A 24,994-nucleotide genomic window follows, 5' to 3' on the forward strand; every position below is an offset into this window, starting at 1 on the left:
CCAATTACTTCCCATAACTGCTTTCTAACATACTGTTTGCCTTGTTCTTAAAATACCTAGTGGTGATTTACTTATTTACATATTTATATATGTGGGGACTGTTAATGTATTATATCTATAACTCATCTTCTACTTGCCTAGTCTAAGTATCAATATTATTTTTCATTACTTGGACTGAATAATTTTCACTAACCATTATTCCAATTTCTAAATCTTTGTTTCTGCTGCATCTTATCTGCTTTCAAACATATCTAATGAATTCTTAATTTTAATTATATTTGTTTCAATTCTAGAATTTCCATTCAGTTCTTTTAAAAAATTGTTTATAGAATCTAGTTTTCTCATTGTGTAATTATTTCCTTGAACATATCATAGTTACTTTAAAATCCTTGTCCAATAATTCCAGTAGGTGGATCACGTAAGGATTTGTTTCTTTTTTATTTGTTTGTTTTGTTTTTGGTCATTTGGTCTTGTCTCTTGGCATGCCTGTAGTTTTTGAGTAAATGTTGGACAATATATGTAAAATAGTGTAGAGATGTTGGATGATATTATCTTCCTCTGGAGAGGATTTGATTTTTTTTGCTGGCTGGTAGTAGATGCAGATCACCTTGATCCATTTAGGACTGAGATAGTTTAAGGCTAGGTTTGTGAGGGCTGGTCTATTTCCAGTTTGCCTTTATTTCCAGTGTTCAGGGTTTTCAGCTGAAGGCTTTAGTTATTTACCAAGACCCCTCCTCAGCTTTGTGAATCTACTGAAAACTCTGCTTAGTTTTTTACCTCTTAGCAGCTGCTTTCTCCTGAATGTCTTGCCCCGGAACGCTTAGGATTCAGCAAATGCCTCAGGATAAAATCTATTCAGAATGTCACACTTACTTCTCTTCTGTTCCCTTTTCTCTGGAAAATTTGCCCCTTGAGTCCTGGTTGCCTTTTGTATCTCTGAACTACAGATTTTGTTTTCCATCCCCAGTGAAACTGCTGCAAGCTCTGGGCCACGACACTCTGCTTCTGCCAAATGCCTGAGACGAAAACACAGTGGGAAGTGCTTGCTCATCTCAGTGCATCTCTTTTCTTTTAGGTTTTGGCCCCTCAAGTGCTGCCTGCCTTTGTTCACCTTGACTGATCTCTGATATCTTCAAAGAGCTGTTAAAAAAATTTACCCAAATTTTACGTTGTTTAAATTTTGTAGTAGTCTCGATACAACTGTGGAAGGTGGGCGATTTAGTGTGATATAAGCTTACTTCATCATAGTTGGAAGCTGAGGTCTTAATCTTGAGTTTTTTATTTCAATGGTCACATTTTCCCCTGAGATATTCTATTTGGTTGTTTCTCAAATCAGCATCATCTTTTTTTTCTGATAATATTCTGTTTCTATCTCGTGTTTTCTATTCTTTATTATTTTAATCATTTGAAATATACTTATTTTATAGTTTATATCCTATTAAGTTATTTGAAATTCTCAGGGGTTTATTTATTTATTTTATTGGAGTAAAATTGCTTTACAATGTTGTGTTAGTTTCTGCTGCACAACGAAGTGAATCAGCTATATGTATACCTATATTCCCTCTCTCTTGGACCTCCCTCCCACCCCTCACCCCCCATGCCACCCACCTAGGGCATCACAGAACACTGAGCTGAGCTCCCTGTGCTCTACAGCAGGTTCCCCCTAACTATCTATTTGACATAAATACACTAAATACATGGTAGTGTATTTATGTCAAACCTAATCTCCCAATTCATCCCACCCTCTCCTTCCCCACTTTGTCCACATGTTCATTCTCTACGTCTACGTCTCTATTCCTGTCCTACAAATAGGTTCCTCTATATCATTTTCTAGATTCCACATATATATGATATTTATTTTTCTCTTTCTGGCTTACTTCACTCTGTATGACAGACTCTAGGTCCATCCACATCTCTACAAATGACCCAATTTCATTCCTTTTTATGGTTGAGTAATTCCACATCCATACAGCTACTGCATATTTGAATTCCATATCCACATCCTCTTTATCCATTCACCTATTGTTGGACATTAAGTTGTTTTCATGTCCTGGCTATTGTAAATAGTGCTGCAATGAACATTGAGGTACATGTCTCTTTTTGAATTATGGTTTTCTCAGGGTATATGCCCAGTAGTGGGATTTCTGGGTCATATGGTAGTTCTATTTTTAGTTTTTTAAGGAACCTCTATACTGTTCTCCATAGTGTCTGTATCAATTTACATTCCCACCAACAGTGCAAAAGTGTTCCTGTTTCTCCACACCCTCTCCAGCATTTACTGTTTGTAGAGATTTTGTTGATGGCTATTCTGACCAGTGTGAGGTGATACCTCGTAGTTTTGATTTGCATTTCTCTAATAATCAGTGATGTTGAGCAGCTTTTCATGTTCCTCTTGGCCATCTGTATGTCTTCTTTGGTAAAATGTCTATTTAGGTCTTCTGCCCATTTTTTAATTGGGTTGTTTGTTTTTTTGTTATTGAGCTCCATGAGCTGTTTGTATATTTTGGAGATTAATCCTTTGTCCATTGCTTCATTTGCAAATATTTTCTCCCATTCTGAGGGTTGTCTTTTCATCTTGTTTATGGTTTCCCTTGCTCTGCAAAAGCTTTTAAGTTTAGCTAGGTCCCATTTGTTTATTTTTGTTTTTATTTCCATTACTCTAGGAGGTGGGTCAAAAAAGATCTTGCTGTGGTTTATGTCAAAGTGTGTTTTCCTCTCAGAGTTTTATAGTGTTCGGTCTTATATTTAGGTCTTTAATCCATTTGGAGTTTATTTTTGTGTATGGAGTTAGGTAGTGTTCTAATTTCATTCTTTTACATGTAGCTGTCTAGTTTTACCAGCACCACTTATTGAAGAGGCTGTCTTTTCTCCACTGTATGTTCTTGCTTCCTTTGTCATAAATTAGGTGACCATATGTGTGTGGGTTTATCTCTGGGCTTTCTATCCTGTACCATTGATCTATATTTCTGTTTTTGGGCCAGTACCATACTGTCTTGATTAGCTTTGAAGTATAGTTTTATTATATATTATCTGCTGATTCAGTTTGCATTTGCTTCTGCCAGATGCCTCAAGAGGGTATTAACAGCTGAGAACCAATTTTTATGTTAATTTCTTTGTTTGGGTTGTCTTAAGTCATACAGCTACTGCATATTTGAATTCCAAATGTGAGTGAGCAGAGAGACATGGTTGCAAAATATGAAGGGAGAGATTTTTTTTCTCCATTTTGTTTACTTGTGAGTGAATGTTTCTTGGGTCGTATTTTCACTTAAGATATGGACTGCATATAGGATTCTGACTTTAGGTGTTTATATTAGTTCCAACTCTCCACATCACATGGCCTCAAGGTCTTGGCTGCTGTGAGTTCTGAGTTCCTCGGGCTGCTGAGACATCAGCACCTATTGCTCCCTCTGATTTTCAGTTTTCTTTTTGTATAATCCCAAAGGATTTGCCTCATTTTCTTGGGGATTCAGTTGTGTTATATGTGAAGAGACTTACATACTTTATTCAACATTTCTGGGTGTTTTTTTAGGCAAAGGTTTTCAAGTTGTCTGATTTTTCATAATTTCAGAAATGAAAGTCTTAACTGACATAATTTACATTGCTGGGTTACAGTAAAACTTAAGTGTTATCTATTATTAAATACCATCATCAACATTATTTCCACATATATAAAATGTGAACATTTGGATTATAATATATATATTATATTATAAATATAAAGATATATATGCATGTAATAGATTATATATAGTATATAATAGATTATAAAGCTTTGTGATAACTCCTCTGTGAACTGGGTGTATGGTTACTGGATATAGTACAATGTAGATCATGCTACTAAAACACAATAAAATCTGGCCTATTGAAATAGCTGGAAGTACATCACCCTTCTCTCAACTACATGTTTCTCTGTCTTTAAAACCTTTGTTTTAAAACTCTGATTTTCTCAGTGAAATTAGAAAATGTTGTGGCTTTGAAGCTTTTAAACATTTAAAGATATATCTCTGGGAGTGTATATTTATGTGTGAATCACTTCACATTCACTCATATATATTATTTATATTTGGATTTTAAAATTTTATATTTGCATGAAATTGTATATCCTTTTTTTCCTTTTGTAGGAGGGTACTTCCATCGAGACTTGAAATCAAAGAATATATTTCTGAAAAATAATCTACTTAAAATTGGTAAGATTTTAAGAATATGTATTCTATGAGAGAGTATATTCTAGATGTTATTAATATATCAAATTGGAATATAAAGTACCTAAAAGTGTTAGAATAATCATCGGTTTATTCAAACTTACTAAATTTTTGTTCTTGATTGGTTGTACCCAACAACAAAAAAACCAATTATTTTGTTTCTGATTATCTGATATAAACTGAGGTATAAAACATTTGCTACATATTAGATAGATTCAACAAATATCTTTTGAGTTCCTATTCCATGCCATGCGCTAACCATTAATAAATGATTAGACTTGTTTTACTAGTTTGATTACTACAGTTTTCCCACTCCCCTACTTATTTTATCACAAGCAATTAACGTTATCACAGATAATTAAAATGTTGATGTAGTTAGTTCTCCTTTAGAACTGTACCTACACTCACAACAGTTACTGGATTGTTTGATCTTATGTAGGTGTTCTTAGAGGGGGAATCATAAAAGCATGCAACTAATTAGACAAGTATACTGAAGCTGATAGATTCAAATTTTTATAGTCATGTTCTTGAAAAGTCTCAGGTTTTTTGTTTGAAATTTCTTTATTGTAAATGAAGAACAAACTCTCCCCCACCCCATATAAAATTGCAAGTCATAATATTCAGTGCTTCCAGAATCATTCTGTTTGTTGTTATTCAGACTTGAAATAGCTTTTTGTTTCAAGTTGCTGGTTTTCCATAATTCCAGGAAATAAAGTTTTAGCTTACATAATTCACTTTCCTGTCTTCAAAATCTTCTTTCTCCTATAAGGCTTTTATTTTTAAAGCTATTCACCAGTATTGTATAATTTAAAATGTGTGACTTTTCTTTCCCTTTAAAATGGTATGAATCATTGCATATTAAAATTGTCAAATTCGACAGTTGTTAATTTCTAGTACAGTACTGATTTTTGTGATTTAAAGTATTCATAAAAATTAATTATTATTTCAAGGGGATTTTGGAGTTTCTCGACTCCTAATGGGATCCTGTGATCTAGCCACCACTTTAACTGGAACTCCCCATTATATGAGCCCAGAGGCTCTGAAACACAAAGGCTATGACACAAAGTTGGATATCTGGTGAGTGGGCATGGGCTGGTCCAGGCTCCTTATTCATTTGCTACCCTGAGAGACGGTGCATTTTGTTTTTAGGCTCATTTACTTACTACGTCCACTCACTTTATCCTTTTTAAATATTAGTTATTCTGTAAGTAGTGTAAAAGAAGGTCTTTTGGATTAGAAACTTGATATATTCCATTAAATTGATTTCAAAAATTCTCTTTATTCATAGATTAAATGCTTGGTTTGGATTTTTTCTTCTTGAACCACGAAGGAAAGTTCCTAATGTATCATAAACATTAAATTTTGATATGTTTCTGCTAGTCTATTACATAAAGCATTTGTAATTCTAAACACTGTGCTTTATTCTTTTTTTAAGGTTAACTTCCACCTCTGTGGGAAATATATAGCTTACCTTTATTTTTTGTCTTCTTGTTGCTTTTAAGAATTTTTACTAAAGATATTAGCTTTAAGGATCAACTTAAATTTAAAAAAATTCTGGGTTCTCGGTGATAGATACATTTGAGATTTCTCAGCTTCTTTGAGCTCTTTTCCAAAGGAATTTCTCCTTCCTCATTGGGGAATCAGTTTAAATCTCAGTGCAAAAAGCCATGTGGAAAATTGTATTCTGTTGATAGCAATAGATCCTAATTGGGGAAATTTTCCTTTCGTTTGAAGGAGAATCTTATATAATTTTCAACTTGTTAAGGGTTGAAAGGACAATTTAGCTGAGAACTTGTTAATTAAGTAAATAATTATTGTATGCAAATCAACTTAAGTAGTTCTGAGCTTTCAAAGATGAGCAGTGTGAAATATCGTGTCTGCTTCATTGTTTTAAAGAAGATAAAGTAGAAAATTACTTTTTCTCTGGTTAGGGAAAAATAAGCACAGCAGGGGTTATGCCTTGGGATTTTCAACAAGGTCATTACTCCTGTTCTTGCTCTGGTTCCTCCCAAGTGGGAGAGAACACTGTCACGATTAGGTCTGGCTGGGGCAGATCCCTATCCATCCTGCACCTTCAATCACTCTTGGGATTATACATTTCTAGGTTCTTCAGTGGTTTTTTTCATTGTTAACTAGTTTCTTCTCTGGTGGTCTTTTCCAATTCACCTATCATCTTTTCTCAATCACGACGTTCCCTGATTCCCTCCAAAAACAAAAACAAAAACCAGACAAAACCCTCAAGGTATGTTCAGATGAATGAGTTTCTTTAAACTTCGCTTCATTGAACATCTACTATTTGCCCATGCCTGTTCAATAACCCTTAGCGTATAAAATCAAAAGTGATAGGATTCTTGACCCTCAGTAAAAATCTTCTTGCTCTTTTTGGTGTACCTTTCTCCAGTTAGAGAAAAACTAGTCTTGGGCTTTGGATTGAATTTGAGGTAACATACCTAAATCTCTCTTCACACTTATTTTTATTATTATTATGGACATTTAAAAATAGATTTAAATATAAAATTTCTTCATGATTAAGTTTACATGGTATCTCAGGAAGATGTTACATCATGTCATTTGAATGAAGAGTAAATTAATTTTATGAAGCTCATCATTTAAGTCTTTGGAATTATGTATAGCAAGAAAGCTGACTCCTTTTGACAGGTGTCTATATTTGCTTGCCAAATCGGATGGACGTCACCTAGAAAACAAAGGCAAAGGAGCCCACGGAGAGGAGGGCATAGAGTCTTTTGTTTCAGTTGTGTCTGTCTTACTTCTTTTAAAAAAAAAATAGGACTATCATAGGAAATTCATAGGAACAAAAAATTCATAGGAATATCAGACAGTATTGCTTTAATGTTTTAGGCTTACAAAAATGATATGGGACTCAGGCAAAACTTTAAAAAGCCAACATCTCCCAAATATAGAAATGCAAGAGAATTTTTATATATTTTTGCAAGCATTAGGTCAGCTCTCCTTGCAGAGATTACCAACTACTCAGAAAGTTCTAGGCAAGGATTTATCATCATCATGACCCCAAATAACCACCTTATTATGAATTTAGTAATTACCTTAGTTGTATCCAAATGAAAATGGGCTTATCTGGTAATGAAATGTCTACTGTTGAACCTAAAGTGGAAAGAATAACAGAGAAATATAGATTATAGTGGCAGATATATAAGTGTAGTGCGTCATCTTTCGGAGACACTCTTAGAAAATTTAGATTGAATGGGGTTGAGAATTTTTCCACTGAATCTCAGCGTGTAACATCTGTTTACTGTGGAATATTGTCTTAGGATTGGAAACACTTATGAATAATTGACAGGTGTTTTGCTTTAGCATTAATGGCTGTACATATTTATTTACAATGCTTAAAGAAGATGAATTGTTATAATACTAACTATATTTTCATCTGTTAATGCTTGCCCATATGTAACTTTGTCCTCCTTCCTCAACCTGCTTAAAACTTTTGGGATTCATTTATTTACAGCAATCAAGTACAGGAAGTCCCTTTCTTAAAACTGGGTTAGGTTCTAAAAGTTTATAAACAATTATTTGGAAAGTTAGGATAATTAGGTTCACTGAGGACAATACTTTGAACATGGCTGATTTGTATAAGCTATTGCTGAACATCTTTTTCCCCCCACAGGAAAAATATAATATATGAGTTGGATTCCTAGACTAGTTCTTTAAATTGGTTTAAACTATGAATAGTTAGAACTTCTTATTTTTGTAGGAGAAACAAATAAAGGACAATGACAATATTATTGGAATAATGGTACTGTAAGCAGAAAGGAAACAGACGTTCATTGTTGGCCTTATTTGTCATGTTGTGAGAGGTCATCAGATGGCCATACATTCTTTGGGTGATTTAAGTGGAGTTAATGGTGGTGGGGAAAGTATAATGGGATGCTCTCAAAGTTTTGTTCAGGGGTCTGGTATGGTAGTTGGCTGGGTAGGGGACACTGGAGGAGTCTAGTTCACACCCAGCATTGGAGTCAGTGTGTAGTGACTTTGGACGGAAATGTTAGACAAGGCTTAGCTTCAGGTGGAAGAAAACAAAGAGGAACCAGCACCTGCCTGGTCTGCCAGGACTAAGAAAGTATCCTCACAGAAGAGCATTCCCAGGGTTGACAGGGTAAGGGGGTAGAGAGGAAAACAAGCTTGTTTTCTGGTGAAGGATTTAGGAAAAGGGAGAAACAGGCCAACCTGACAGCAGGTTCTGTAGCTAATGTGAGACCTCAAGTAGCTGGCAGCCAGCAGCCCCATCAGCTGCCTCTCGGTGAAGCAAGCTCTCACCTGCCCATGTTCTGGGCATTTCTTGTGTGGGTTCAGAGCAAGCTGTTGGACAGCTTCAACTTCCTGGGGAGTGAGCCTTCTTGGGGAGTGAGCACTGGCATCATTATTTTCACTCAGCAGAAGCTGAGGTAGGGAAACACTTAAGTCAGCGGCAATAAATTTGAGTATTAATATATTTTTTCAATGATGAGCATGAAATGATTGATACAAACTCTGCAGATAATGTTAGTCTGGCCTGGTGGATTTTTAAAAGGGCATAATACAACAGCAGCAAAAGAACCAAGAATAGCTACCCTCTGTGGAGCGCTTACTCCGTGATTGACATTTAATGTGCTAAATTCTTCATGTACCTATCTAAGTTTATTTGTTACTCCAAAAAAAAAATCACACTGTGTATAATTTTATAACCTGTTTCTTTTTCATTTAGCAAAATAGAACATTGCTCTGTAGCAACAAAATATATATACATATCATCTAAATGTTTGCGTAGTATTCTATTCCTGGACACAATAGTTTATTCAACCAAGACCTTAATGTTTTCTCTGAAGATTTTCTCTTTGTCTTTCAGCATTTTTACCTGATGTATCTAGGTGTGGATTTACATTTATCCTACCTGGGGTTAGTTGAGATTCTTGGACATGTAAATTAACATATTTCATCAAACTTGATCAGACTTGGGAGGATTTCAGCCCTTCTTTTTTTGAGTATTTTTTTCTCCTCTTTTCCCTCTTTCCTATCTTTCTGGTCTTCCCACTGTGTGTATGCTGGTGTGTTTTCTGGTTTCCCACATGCTCTGATGCAATGATCATTTTTCTTCATTTTTCTCTCTGTTCTTCAGATTGCATAATATCTGTCAGTCTGTCTTCAAGTTCACTGATTCTTTCTTCTGCTAGTTAAAATCTACTGTTGAGCCCCTCTGGGGAATTTTTTGTTTTAGTTATTGTACTTTTCAACTCCAGAATTTCTACTTGATTTTTAAAATAATTTCTCTCTCTTTACAGATATTCTCCATTTGATGTGACATTTTATCATACTTTACTTCTTTAAATAGTTTCCTTTAGTTCATCGAACATATTTAAAATGACTGCTTGGAAATCCTTTTCTGTTAAATCTGACATCTGAGCTCTCTCAATTAGTTTATGTTGCCTGCTGTTTTCCCCCACGTGTGGCTCATTCTTTCCTGTTTCTTTGCATGTCTCATAATTGGTGAAAACTGGACATTTTAGATTATATATTGGAGTAACTCTGGACACTTACTCTCCCCACTCCCCCACCTATCTGGGGCTTGTTATTATTTGTTTGTTTATTCACCTAGTGAATAAACCCCTTTAATCTGGGTAAGACTGTGATTATGGCAAAATTATTACTATGTGTCTTCTGAGTCTAGGTCATAAAAGGTTGACAATGCTTCTGTCTGATTCCCTTGAGATCCTTGCTCTTGGAATTCAATTATGGTGATGTGAGGAAGTCTGTGTAGCACACTGGGTGTACAGTGTGGAAGGAATCGAGACCTCTGGGCTTTAGCCCTGGCTGAGCTTCTGCATAATGGCCAACACCAATCAGCCAATCATGTGAGTGACTTGGAAATGGATCTTCCAGCCTCAGCTGAGGTTGCCCAGCAAATGCCATGGGGAGAAGATTCAAGGCCTCCTTGTCAATTTCTGAGAGAATAGATTCATGAGCAAAATTATTGACTATTGTTGTTTTAAGGCACTAAGTTTTGAGGTGCTTCATTATTTATAGCGGTGAGTAGAACAGGGCTTTGTCAGGAGGACAATAAGCCAGAGTTGAGACACAGCCTGTAGTCTGGATCTCCATTATGACAAGCTGGGACTGTTCATTTTCTTTATCTTAAGAAGTTCAAGAAATGGCTGGAGAGGAGGCCACACTGCTTGTGCCAGGAAAGCAGTCTGGTAGTCTCCTTGCAGGTGCATTTGATGGGTGGATCCCAAGAACCTGGGCCTCAGTTGAGAGACTGGACCAGCAGCTTTTCCATGTGCCTCAGACTCTCCCTCCACTCCTCCTGGCTTCCCTTCTCCCGCTCATCCCAGCCCTGGACCACCTTCTGACTCCAGCACCACCTCTCCATCACTCACATAACTCAGCAGCAAGTGGCAGCCAGCTCAGACCAGCTCGCAAGGCTCTGCTATCCACATCTCTTCTCAACCCCACAGAAATCAATAAATGCTACAAATCAGGGTATACCTTTCCACCCAGAAAGCCAGTTTACCTCTTGCCTGTGGGTTGTTCACAGAAAGAAAGAAACATCAAGACGTGTAAGTTCTTCACAAACATAGAGAATGGACATGTGAACCTGGGGGGGAAGGGGAGGGTGGGACGAATTGGGGGATTAGGTTTGACATATATACACTACCATGTGTAAAATAGATAGCTAGTGGAAACCTGCTATAGAGCACCAGGGATCTCACCTCGGTGCTCTGTGATGACCTAGATGGGTGGGATGGGGTGGGGGAGGTCCAAGAGGGAGGGGATATATGTATACATATAGCTGCTTCACTTCACTGTACAGCAGAAACTAACACAACATTGTAAAGAAATTATACTCCAATTAAAAAAAAAAAGACGTGTAAGTTCTGGTCTTTGTCCTCAAAATATTGGCAGACATAAACAAATTGCCATATGTTGTTATAGTGCAATACAAGGAGTGTGTACATGGCTCTGGTGTATAAAGGAGTGAGTGATTCACTGCTAGGGTGAGGGTGCAGAGCATCAGCTACAGTCTCAGAGTGTGGATAATGCTGCTTAGGATGGGGAAGGATGGAGAAAAGTTTGACAAAATGCCTTTCAGGAAGAAAGATCCAGTGCCCATGACTGAAGGTAGGGGATGCTCACTGTGGGGGGAGGGGTGGACTGTGCAGGGAAAAAGGCTGGCCCAAAGAGCCATTTCCCCTCAGCCTTCTCCCTCACAATGGGCCTCAAATGTATGTGTTTGCAGTTATATCCAAATGAGTTTATATCTGTTAAAGGTGTTAATCTAGTAAATGTAAAATTTTCATAATATATCATAATTTTTGAAACTCTGTTTTGGTATTTTTTCATTTTAGAAAATATACTGAGAATTTGAAAGTAGTTGCAAGTGACCTGGGCCTTCTCTGACTCCTGAAAGCCCCTGGGAGCACTGTAATGACATGGAAGTGTAGTAATGCTCGGTGTCCTCCAACTAGCTGAGGACGAAGAGTGTGTGTGTGTGTGTGTGTGTGTGTGTGTGTGTGTGTGGCAGAGCAGGTGTGGCAATAAATACACGAGGCTAAGGAGGCAGTCAGTGTTCACGTGGTGAATGACCCATGGAGCCATGCAAAGGAGCTTGGACTTTACCTTCTGTGGGATGAGAAGCTGCTGATAGCTGTTAAACAAGGGGATGGTATATAAGTCAGCTTTGCTGAAATAACAAAGAGCTCCAAAAATCTCAGGTACTTATAAAATGTATTTCATTTTCACGTTACATGAGGACTGCAGGTTACCTGAGCCTCTGTTCCAGGTTGCAAGTCTGCTCTGCTCCTGCTCCAGTGCCCCAGGTCCAGGACTCAGGCTGTGTCCTGGTCTGGAATGAGCCTGCCTAGTGCTAAGACAGAGAGCAGGGGCTGTGCTATATCTGCACCTGCATGTGAAGCTTCCCCTTCATATCTCACACCAGAGACTGGGGAGGTCATGTGGCCAACCCCAATATCAACAAGGAAGGAAGCCCACCCACCAGGAGAAGGAAGGGGAAGGGGTATTTGCAAAGAGTAGGCAATCTACCAGGAGAAATTGTCTTATAGTGATACCAAACTCTGCGACAGAAAACAGACGGGAATGGGGAGAAGTCTGGTGGAGAAAAATGGGAGAAAGGCAGGCCTTCTGTTAATTTGGGGTATTCTGCTACTTCTGAGGCTCTGTCCATCTTAAAAGAGCCTCCGGAGACTATCAAAGATGATGAAAGCTGTTCACTCAAAGTGTAAAGTATCTTTAAAAAAAAATTTTATTGGACTATAGTTGATTTACAATGTTGTGTTAGTTTCAAGTGTACAGCAAAGTGAATCAGCTATATATATATATATATATATATATATATATATATATATATATATATATATATATGCTCTTTTTTAGATTATTTTTTCCATATAGGCCATTACAGAGTATTAAGTAGAGTTCCCTGTGCTATACAGCAGGTTCTTATTATCTATTTTATATATAGTAGTGTGTATATGTCAATCCCAATCTCCCAATTTATTCCTCCCCCCACTTACCCTCTGGTAACCATAAATTTGTTTTCTATATCTGAAACTCTGTTTCTTTGTAAATAAGTTCACTTGTACCTTTTTTTTTAGATTCCAAAGTGTGAAGTCTCTTATGTCACATGAGCAACGCATGCTGTTGCCACATCCAGCCTCTGTTCAGTGGGAGGCTGAGTTAGTAACAGTTGGTGGTGGAAAGATGCTTTCAGCATTGTTGCCAACCCGCTTCTCGACCCAGCTTTGAACACTGTCCATGTTTATTTCCCAGACTTTATGGTTTGTATGGAGTCTATGACCATGTCCCCAAGGATAGCTAAAGACGCAAAAAATCTTTCCCTTTTATTTACCCTCTGCCCCCTTGTGATCTTCCTTGCCTTCTCTCTCCCCCTGCTGTTGGTCTTGTCCTCAGTTCTTCTGTGGCCAGATGCTTAGTGTGTGGAGGGCATGGGAACACCATGGGGAAGGGAGAAGAGCTGACCTTCCTTCAGACGTTGTAAAGCTCAATTGGGGAAGAAAGTAATTAGAAAGAGCTGATATGAGCAGGATCTGAAATTCACCCAAACTTTGTTTCTAAAATTTTATGACTCTCCCCCAAAACATGGTAGAATGTTGGGATGATATAGCAGAAGGATTGCATTCACGTTTTTTTTTTTTCAGTTTGGATTTTTTTAAACTTTTTATTTTAAATTGGAGTATAGCCGATTAACAATGTTGTGTTAGTTTCAGGTATACAGCAAAGTGATTCAGTTATACATATACATGTATCTACTCTTTTTCAAATTATTTTCCTATTTAGCTTGTTACATAATATTCAGCAGAGTTCCCTGTGCTATATGGTAGGTTCTTGTTGGTTATCCATTTTAAATATAGCAGTGTGTACAAATCAATGCCAAACTCTTTAACTATCTCTCCCCCCACCTTCTCCCCTGGGAAACATGAGTTCATTCTGTAAGTCTGTGAGTCTGTTTCTGTTTTGTAAATAAGTTCATTTGTATCTTTTTTTAAGATTCCACATATGGCAGTAACATACAATATTTCTCTGTCTGACTTACTTCACCCAGTATGACAGTCTCTAGGTCCATCCATGTTGCTGCAAAAGGCATTATTTCACTCTTTTTAATGGCTGAGTAATATTCCATTGTATATATGTACCACATCTTCTTTATCCATTCCTCTGTAGATGGACATTTAGGTTGCTTCCATGTCCTGACTATTGTAAGCAGTGCTGCAATGAACATTGGGGTGCATGTATCCTTTCGAACCATGTTTTTCTCTGGATATATGCCCAGGAGTGGGATTGCAGGATCATATGGTAGCTCTATTTTTAGTTTTTTAAGGGACCCCATACTGTTCTCCATAGTGGCTGTACCAATTTATATTCCCACCAACAGTGTAGGAGGGTTCTCTTCTCTCCACACCCTCTCCAGCATTTACTGTTTGTGGATTTTTTGATGATAGCCATTTTGACTGGTGTGAGGTGATATCTCACTGTAGTTTTGATTTACATTTTTCTAATAATTAGTGATGTTGAACATCTTTTCATTTGCCTCTTGGCCATCTGTATGTCTTCTTTGGAGAAATATCTATTCAGGTCTTCTGCCTATTTTGATTGGGTTGTTTGATTTGAGGATATTAAGCCACATGAGCTGTTTGTAAATTTTGGAGACTAATCCCTTGTTGGTCACATCATTTGCAAATATTTTCTCTTCTTTTCATTTTGTTTATGGTTTCCTTTGCTGTGTAAAACTTTTAAGTATAATTAGGTCCCATTTGTTTATTTTTGTTTTTATTTCCATTACTCTGGGAGATGGGTCAAAAAAGATATTGCTGCAATTTATGTCAGAGTGTTCTGCCTATGTTTTCCTCTAAGAGTTTTATAGTATCTGGTCTGACATTTAGGTCTTTAATCCATTTTGAACTTATTTTTGTGTATGGTGCTAACGAATGTTCTAATTTCATTTTTTTACATGTACCTGTCCAGTTTTCCCAGCACCATTTATTGAAGAGACTGTTTTTCCACCACTGTTTACTCTTACTTCCTTTGTTGTAGATTAGTTGACCATAGGAACATGGGTTTATTTCTGGGCTTTCTATCCTGTTCCACTGATCTGTATTTCTATTTTTGGGCCAGTACCATACTATTTTGATGACTGTAGCTTGGTAGTACAGTCTGAAGCCAGGGAGCCTGATTCCTTCAGCTCCATTTTTATTTCTCAGGATTGTTTTGGCTATTCGGGGTCTTTTGTGTCCCTATACAAATTTTATTTTATTTATTTATTTTTTTGTGGTACGCGGGCCTCTCACTGTTGTGGCCTCTCCCGTTGCAGAGCACAGGCTCAGGATGCGCAGGCTCAGCGGCCATGGCTCACGGGCCCAGCCGCTCCATGGCATGTGGGATCTTCCCGGACCGGGGCATGAACCCATGTCCCCTGCATCAGCAGGCGGACTCTCAACCACTGCACCACCAGGGAAGCCCCTCTACACAAATTTTAAGATATTTTGTTCTGTGAAAAATACCATTTGTAATTTGATAAGAATTGCATTGAATCTGTAGATTTCCTTGGGTAGTATAGTCATTTTGACAATATTGATTCTTCCAATCCAAGAACATGGTATATCTTTCCATCTGTTTGTGTTGTCTTCAATTTCTTTCATCAGCGTCTTATAGTTTTTGGATTACAGGCTTTTGTCTCCTTAGGTAGGTTTATTCTTAGGTATTTTATTCTTTTTGATGCGATCGTAAATGGGATTGTTTCTTGAATTTCTCTTTCTGATCTTTCATTGTTAGTGTATAGAAATGCAACAGACTTCTGTGTATTAATTTTATAACCTGCAACTTGACCAAATTCATTGATGAGTTCTAGTAGTTTTCTGGTAGTGTCTTTAGGATTTTCTATGTGTAGTATCATGTCATCTGCAAACAGTGACAGTTTTACTTCTTCTTTTCCAATTTGTATTCCTTTTATTTCTTTTTCTTCTCTGTTTGCCATAGCTAGGACTTCCAAAACTATGCTGAATAAAAGTGGTGAGACTGGACATCCTTGTTTGTTCCTGATCTTAGAGGAAATTCTTTCAGCTTTTCACCATTGAGTATGATGTTAGCTGTAGGTTTGTCATATATGGCCTTTATTATGTTGAGGTAGGTTTCCTTTATACCTACTTTCTGGAGAATTTTTATCATAAATGGGTGTTGAATTTTGTCAAAAGCTTTTTCTGCATCTATTGAGATGATCATATGGTTTTTATTTTTCAGTTTGTTGGTGTGGTGTATCACAGTGATTGATTTGCAGGTATCAAAAAATCCTTGCATCTCTGGGATAAATCCCACTTGATCATGGTGTATGATCCTTTTAATATATTGTTGATTTGGATTGCTAGTATTTTGCTGAGGATTTTTTCATCTCTATTCATCAGTGATATTGGTCTCTAATTTTCTTTTTTTGTAGTATCTTTGTCTGGTTTTGGTATCCTCATAGAATACCAAATGTGTTGGTGGCCTCACAGAATGAGTTTGGGAGTCTTCCTTCCTCTACAATTTTTTGGAACAGTTTCAGAAGGATAGATGTTTACTCTTCTCTAAATGTTTGATAGAATTTGCCTATGAAGCCATCAGGTCCTGGCCTTTTGTTTGTTGGGAGTTTTTAAATCACAGTTTCAGTGCTTGTGATTGATCTGTTCATATTTTCTATTTCTTCCTAGTTCAGTCTTGGGAGATTGTACCTTTGTAAGAATTTGTCCATTTCTTCCAGGTTGTCCCTTTTATTGGCATACATTTGCTTTTAGTAGTCTCTTATGATCCTTTGTATTTCTATGGTGTCAGTTGTAACACCTCCTTTTTCATTTCTAATTTTGCTGATTTAAGCTCTCTCCCATTTTTCTTGATGTGTCTGGCTAAAGCTTTATCAACTTTGTTTATCTCTTCAGAGAACCAGCTTTTAGTTTCATTGATCTTTGCTATTGTTTTGTCTCTTTTTCACTTATTTCTGCTCTGACCTTTATGATTTCTTTCCCTCTGCTAACTTTGGGTTTTGTTTGTTCTTCTTTCTCTAGTTGCTTTAGGTGTAAAGTTAGGTCGTTTATTTGACATTTTCTTATTTCCTGAGGTAATATTGTATTTCTATAAACTTCCCTCTTAGAACTGCTTTTGCTGCATCCCACAGGTTTTGAATCATTGTGCTTTCATTTTCATTTGTCTCTAGGTATTTTTTGATTTCCTCTTTGGTTTCTTCAATGATCCATTGGTTGTTTAGTAGCATATTGTTTAGCCTCCACGTGTTTGTGTTTTCTTTTTTTTTTTTTACAGTTTTTTTCCTTGTAGTTTATTTCTAATCTCATGGCATTGTGGTCAGAAAAGATGCTTGATATGATTTCAATTTTCTTAAATTTACTGAGGCTTGCTTTTTGGCCCAGCATGTGGTCAATAATGGAGATTGTTCCATGTGCAAATGAGAAGAATGTGTATTTTGCTGCTTTTGGATGGATTGCTGTATAAATATCAATTAAGTTCATCTGATCTAATGTGTCATTTAAGTTCTGTGTTTCCTTATTGATTTTCCCTCTGGATGATCTGTCCATTGATGAAAGTGTGGTGTTAAAGTCCCCTACTATTACTGTGTTACTGTTGATTTCTCCCTTTGTGGCTGTTAGTATTTGTCTTATATATTGAGGTGTTCCTATGTCGGGTACATATATATTTACAATTGTTATATCTTCTTCTTGGATTGATCCCTTGATCATTATGTAGTGTCCTTCCTTGTCTCTTGCAACAGTCTTTATTTTAAAGTCTATTTTGTCTGATATGAGTAGTGCTACTCCAGCTTTCCTTTGATTTCCATTTGCATGGAATACCTTCCTCCATCCCCTCACTTTCAGTCTGTGTGTGTCTCTAGGTCTGACGTTGGTCTCTTGTAGGTATCATATATATGGGTCTTGTTTTTGTATCCATTTAATGAGCCTGTGTCTTTTGGTTGGAGTATTTAATCCATATACATTTAAGGTAATTATTGATATGTATGTTCCTATTGCCATTTTTTTAATTGTTTTGGGTTTGGTTTTGTAAGTCTTTTTTCTTCCCTTTCTCTTTTGTTCTCTTCTCTTGTGGTTTGAAGACCATCTTTAGTATGGTTTTCGGGTTGTTTTTTCTTTTTTGTGTCTGTATCTATTGTAGTTTTTGGGTTTGCTGTTCCCATAAGGTTTCAATATAACAGTCTATATATGTGCAAGGTTGTTTTAAGTTGCTGGTCTCTTTCCCTGCCTAGAGAACTTCCTTTAGACATTAGACATTGTTTGGTGGTGCTGAATTCTCTTAGCTTTTGCTTGTCTGTAAAGCTTTTGATTTTTCTGTCAAATCTGAATGAGAGCCTTGCTGGGTAGAGACTTCCCTTTCATCACTTTAAGTATAACATGCCACTCCCTTCTGGCCTGCAGAATTTCTGCTGAGAAATCAGCTGATAACCTTATGGGAGTTCCCTTGTATGTTACTTGCCATTTTTCTCTTGTTGCTTTTAATATTTTTTCCTTGTCTTTGATTTTTGTCAATTTGATTACTATGTGTCTCGGTGTGTTCCTCCTTGGGTTTATGCTGCCTGGGACTCTCTGCACTCCTGGACTTGATTGACTGTTTCCTTTCCCATGTTAGGGAAGTTTTCAGCTATTATCTCTTCACATATTTTCTCAGGTCCATTCTCTCTTCTCCTTCTGGGATGCCTATAATGCAAATGTTGGTGCATTTAATGTTGTCCCAGAAATCTCTTAGACTGTCTTCATTTCTTTTCATTCTTTTTTCTTTATTCTGTTCCATGGCAGTGATTTCCACCATTCTGTCTTCCAGGTCCCTTATTCATTCCTCTGCTTCAGTTATTCTACTATTGATTCCTTCTAGTGTATTTTTAATTTCAGTTATTGTATTGTTCATCTCTGTTTGTTTGTTCTTTAGTTTTCTAGGTCTTTGTTAAACATTCCTTACACCTTCTCAATCCTTGCTTCCATTCTTTTTCCAAGATCCTGGATCATCTTCACTATCATTATTCTGAATTCTTTTTCTGGAAGGTTGCCTATCTCCACTTCACTTAGTTGTTTTTCTGGGGTTTTAGCTTGTTTCTTCATCTGGGACATATTCTTCTGCCATTTGATTCTTTCTAACTTTCTGTGATTGTGGTTTCTGTTCCACAGGCTGCAGGATTGTAGTTCTTCTTGCTTCTGCTGTCTGCCCTCTGGTGGATGAGGCTATCCAAGAGGCTTATGCAAGCTTCCTGATGGGATGGACTGGTGGTGGGTAGAGCTGGGTCTTATCCCTGGTGGGCAGGGCTGTGGGCAATAAAACTTTAATCCCCTGTCTGCTTATGGGTGGGGCTGTGTTCCCTCCCTGTTTCTTGTTTGGCCTGAGGTGTCCCAGCACTGGAGCCTACAGGCTGCTTTTTGGGGCTAATGGCAGCCTCCAGGAGGGCTCACACCAATGGATACTTCCCAGAACTGCTGCTGCCGATGTATTTGTCCCTGCTGTGAGCTACAGCCACCCCTTGCCTCTGCAGGAGACCATCTAATACTAGCAGGTAGGTCTGCTGAGCAGGTAGGCCAAGTCTCTTATGGGGTCACTGTTTTTTCCCTTGTTCCTGGTACATACAAGACCTTGTGTGTGCCCTCCAAGAGTGGAGTTTCTGTTTTCCCCAGTCCTGTGGAAGTGCTGCAGTCAAATCCCACGGGCCTTCAAAGCCAGATTCTCTGGGACTTCTCCTCCCATTGCCGGGCCCACAGGCTGGGAAGCCTGACATAGGGCTCAGAACTTTCACACCAGTGGGAGAGCTGGGGTATAATTGTTTTCCAGTTTGTGGGTAACCCACCCGGCGGGTATGGGATTTGATTTTATTGTGATTGTGCCCCTCCTACCATCTTGTTGTGGCTGTTTCTTTGTCTTTGGATGTTGGGTGTCTTTTATGGTAGGTTTCAGTGTTTTTTTAATCAATGGTTGTTCAGCAGTTAGTTGTGATTCCAGTGTTCTTGTAAAAAGGGGTGAGCGCACCTGCATTCACTTTTCCTTTTAAATACTTTTTTAAAAATTCCATTCCTCAGACACATTAGCCATGTTTTAAGTGGTCAATAGCCACATGTGGCTAGTGGTTATTGTAGTCAGAAATTCAGAACATTTCCATCATTGCAGAAAGTTCTACTGGATAGTCCTGAGCTATTCTGCTCCAGCCCCTTCAGGCCTTACCCTAAGATTTTCTTGCATTCACCCTGCTTTTGGATTGGGCAGAACTCCTATGAGTTTTAGCTGCTGTTCTTAGATTGGCCCCCTGTGCTTTTCAGTGAGTACCTGTTGACTGTTTTGAGGGTCTTCTACTGTTGGGTCCTTCAATCACTCCATTGACTCTCTCTGCTTCTTCTCACACAGATGTTGATATTGTGCAGGTCATGTGGTAATTGTGGTTTGTTTCCATGTACTTGTACCTTGAGTTTCAAGGAGACACATTGTCACCTAACTTTGTTGAAAATGTTGGCCCTGGATTATAGTTTTTCTATCTAGCTGTTCTGTTTTACATGGGGATTCAAGGACGATACAGAAACTATGCTCCAGTGTAACCACCATTTCCCCCCAAATACTCAGAATCAGCATTCTAACAAATTCCTTGGTAGATTTGTTGTATGCATATGAAAGCTTGGGAAGAACTGATAGCGGTTCTGGGATGTGATGGGCCCTTAATAAACATTAGTTATTAACATAATATGCTTCTTAAAATTTGTTCAAGCAGCTCAGTGTTGTTTATCATATCTAGACTGAGTTTTTGTTGATATTCAACAATACCATGGTAAAGACTTTTATTTAGGGTAACACACACTAAAGCAAAACCTGCTACTCTTGTATTAAATTTCTATTACTCTATTTATTCGCCTGCATGAATTATGTATACTCTTTTCTAGATGGATATGTTAGGATTACATCAAGTAAAAATATTATCTAGAAGATCAATAAAATTTCCCTCAGAGTCATGCACCACTGTGTGGTAGGTTTCTCTTTGCAGAGTCAGGGTAGGTTTCAAAGGGTAAATTTAATTACCTTGAGACAAGACAAAGTCGGAGTTAAATTTGCAATTTATTATCAATCTGTGCTTCAGAAATCCACTGGGCAGTTCTGTTGAACTTGGACAGATGGCAAGTTCATGGAATTCAGGTATAATTTGCTTCGCTCTCACCTGATCCCAACTTTCCCTTTCACTGCCACATTCACCCCCTCAGGGATTTATTTGCTTACTTCTTCACAGTTGGCTCTATTTTGGAAAAAGAAAGGAATGCAAATTACAGACTTCTAAGTTAAATATACCTCTTGTGTTTTTCAATTAGTCTCCGGGCCCCCCCACCCTTCCCTGCTCTTGCATTGCCATATTTAAGACCTGGGAGTCAAATAAGAGAAAAGTCTTCAAAAAGGATAGAAGTGTTGAGCTTGAGATAATGTAATTATTCCCATGTAGAAATGCCTGGTTAGAAACTGGAGAAAATTAAAACATAGACATACAGATACACAGACATATAGTTATTAGAATAAAAAGTATACATAGAAAATAGATTGTAAAACTGGTACAGCATAATCAAAAAATCTTTTGCTCCAAGTGTCATGGTAGTTTCTACAACCAGATTGTCTCATATTTCAGTTACTGGCTCCCATGCCAGGCATGTGCACTGGGACCATAGCAGGTCCCTTTCCACAAGTTACTGGGTAATAAATGAAGTCTTTTCCATGTGCTCCAGCCCAGCAAATATCAGTAGATCAAAATAAAATAGGTAAATGGAAAGCAGCGTGCCTTCAGTGTAGCTGAGAGGATTTCCAAAAAAGAATAGTTTTGCATCAAAATTGATTACTGAGTTGTTCTCTAGATCTAATTGTTCTGTAGTCTGTCTAGCCAGATAATTCCACATCTTTTTATAATCCTCAATACATTCATCAAGTATGACTCAGGTAGAATTATGTCTCCATAAAACTAGGGTTTGACTTTGTGATCAACTCACTGTGCTTAATAGACCACTAACCCTCTTTCCCTGCCAAGCAACAGAAAAGCAAAGGCCAAACTTGCCTGCCTTCCTTTCCTTCTGCCCCAGAACATCTAGTTGTCTGTGTTTTCTATATTTGCCGGGGTCTGATACACTGCATGGCTTGTCTAAAGCCCCAGAGATCTTTGATGGTGGATTATGGTTCCAGATGGGACCTGAAATCAGGGAAGTCAACCTCTGACTGAAAGGCTTCTCTCAGGGCTAGCCAAGATTTCCTACTGAAGGACATCCTTAAGGACCTGAAATGCTCTGATTGGTACAGCACTGAGAGTCAGGATAGCATAGAGTTTCTGTCTCTAGAGCCAGATAGCCTGTGTTGCGGTACTAGCCCTACCACCCACTCAGTATGGAACCTTGAACAATTTACCCAGTTTTAGGGTTTTCTCATCTGGAAAATGGGAATGATAATAGTTCATACTTCATTAGGACTGTTGTGAGGATGATTAAATTAGTTTGAGTATGTAAGGAACATAGAACAGGGTGCCTGACTTATAATAAACACCATCATTAAAATTTCAGCTGTCATTTTCATTATTATTATCGTTGTTATTGTTGCAATTTGTATTATGGGTGGAAACAATATAAAAGTCTGCTCCCAAGACAGCTCAAAGTGTCCTGGGTCAGGGATCATTGCTCCCATCTAACTGTTCAGACCTGTCAGAGCCAGGAGAGATTGTCTGGCTTTGTTCTGCTTCAGCTCAAGTCCTGAAGAAGACTAAGAGCCCACAAGGCTCAGAAGAGTATGTGTGGGTGCCTGGATAGCCTCTACCTCTTGGACCTATGAATTTAATGTATTTTTTTTTCAGTGTTCAAATTATTACCTATACAATAGATTATATAGCAGGGGGTAGTCAATATAAATTTTTTAGAAAACATTTTTAAGAAATATTGAATGAGAACTAGTACCAGTATCAAACAAGCTGATCTAACATGGCACCTTTCCAGGCAAAGTCCTTCCCTCTCTCTGAACTTTGGTTTCTCATCAATACAGTGGGAATTTGGAATTAGCAAATCTTGATAGTCCTTTGTAGCTCTATATTGTGTCAGTATAAGAAAACTTCTTGAAGTTAGAATTAGACTCTTCTCTGGGGAAATAAGAAGTATATTGGGGCAGTTCACAGCACACAAATATTTTACACATACCCACACAGGTAAAAGTATTTGATTCAATCTGATGATTATATTAGTGTATAGCCCTACCCTTTCTTCTTTTCAAGAAAACTTTTTCAAAACCTAACAGGTACTGACTTGATAATTGCCTTTTTCATTTTAGCCATTCTGATGACTGTGCACTGTGGTTTTAATTTCCATTTCTCTAATGACTAATAATGTTAAACATCTCATGACTTGGGGCCATTTAGTGTCTCTTCAAATCTTTTGGCCATTTTTCTCTTGGATTCTCTCCTTTTTCTTATTGATTTGTAGAAGATTGATTGTTTGATTTATGGAATTTTTTGGATACCAGTCTTAGATGGATATTTGAATTGCAAATATCTTTTCCCACTCTGTATCTTCATTTTTACTTTCCAAATGGTGTTTTTTTGTGAACAGAAGTTTATAATTTTAATGAAGTCCATCTTATCAGTCCCTAACTTTATTGTTAGTGCTTTTTGCATTTTATTTAAAAAATCTTTGCTTATGCCAAGATCAGGAAGACATGTACCTGTTTTCTCTTAAAAATTTTATGATTTTATCTTTCAGTTAGATCCACCTATAATTGATTTTTGTGCATGTGTATGATGTGAGACAGGAGTCAATATACAATATTTTCCATATGGTTATTCAATTGGCCTAGCATAATTTATTAAAAAGATCATCTTTTCCTCTACCACAGTGCAGTTCATCTTTGCATTAGTCAAGTGATTGAATACATGCAGATCTGTTATTGAGCCTTCTATTTTGTTCCACTGGTCTATTTTTTCTTCCTCGCCAATATCATACTTTCATAAGAAATGAAACTTCATAATAAATCTTGCTGTTTGGTAATACAAGACCTCCAAATTTGTTCTTCTTCAGTTGCCTTGGCTACCCTTGTCCCTTTGCATTTCCATGTAAACTTTAGAATCAGCTTGTCAACGCCCACAAAAAAGTGTGCTAGGATTTGAATCAATATTGCACTAGGTCATTCTTGGAAAAATGGACATCTTCATAAATTGAACCTTCCAATCCAAGAGTGTGGATCTATCCCTCCCTATTTTTTTTTCTTTTTTTTAGATCTTTAGTTTCTCTCGGCAGTGTACTGAGGTTACAGTGTAGGGTCTTGCACATCTTACGTTTGATTTATTCCTACATATTTGACATTTTGTGATGTTAATGTAAATGACATTTTTAATTTTGTTTTTAAAATGTGTTTACTGCAGGCTTATAGAAACGACCTTTGTATCCAACAACTTGCTAAATTCAATTGTGAATTCTAATAGCTTGTAGTGTCTTTTGACCTTTTTAATGTATACAATCATGTTGAAATGCTTAATGACAGTTTGTCTTCTTTTTTAGTCTTCACATACCACTTGTTTTATGTTCCTTTTTCTGCCCTTTCTTGCTTTTTAAATATTTTTTATTTTTAAAATAAATTTATTTATTTATTTTTGGCTGTGTTGGGTCTTCATCGCTGCTCGCGGGCCTTCTCTAGTTGTGGCGAGCGGGGGCTACTCTTTGTTGTGATGCGCAGGCTTCTCATTACGGTGGCTTCACTTGTTGTAGAGCACAGGCTCTAGGCACATGGACTTCAGTAGCTGTGGTACACAGGCTCAGTAGTTGTGGCTCACAGGCTCTAGAGCACAGGCTCAGTAGTTGTGGTACACAGGCATTAGTTGCTCCACGACATGTGGGATCTTCTTGGACTAGGGCTCGAATCCATGTCCCCTGCATTGGCAGTTGGATTCTTAACCACTTGCCCCCAGGGAAGTCCCTGTTGCTTTTTTTTAATTTGAATTTTGTTATTTTTTCCCTCTAGTAACTTGTTAGTTTTATTCTTTTCAGTTATACATTATTTTACTATTTTTTTTGGTGGTAATCCTAGCAGTTATAACATGCATTCTTGACTTATTACAGTCTAGTAAAAATTACTGCTTTTACCACTTTCCCAGTAATATTAGGACCTTATGATACTTTAACTCCATTTACCCTCTTCTGTCTTTTGCATTATTTTTGTCATGAAATGTTATTCCACATAATTTTAAATCCCATAAGATAGTTAAGTTTTATAGAGTTAATGTT

The 24,994-nt window shown here is 37.4% G+C and overlaps 1 protein-coding gene across 1 annotated transcript in view; it reads left to right on the plus strand.

Moving 5' to 3' along the window:
• Nucleotides 1-24,994, plus strand: part of NEK11 (NIMA related kinase 11) — a 144,179-nt gene that overhangs the window by 68,495 nt on the left and 50,690 nt on the right. The window contains 2 exon segments of the mRNA XM_067739784.1: nucleotides 4,122-4,187; nucleotides 5,153-5,279. Of these exon segments, the coding sequence (XP_067595885.1) occupies nucleotides 4,122-4,187; nucleotides 5,153-5,279 (193 nt within the window).

This window comes from Pseudorca crassidens, chromosome 5 (genome assembly GCF_039906515.1).
Source record: "Pseudorca crassidens isolate mPseCra1 chromosome 5, mPseCra1.hap1, whole genome shotgun sequence".
NCBI classification, from domain to species: Eukaryota; Metazoa; Chordata; class Mammalia; order Artiodactyla; family Delphinidae; genus Pseudorca; species Pseudorca crassidens.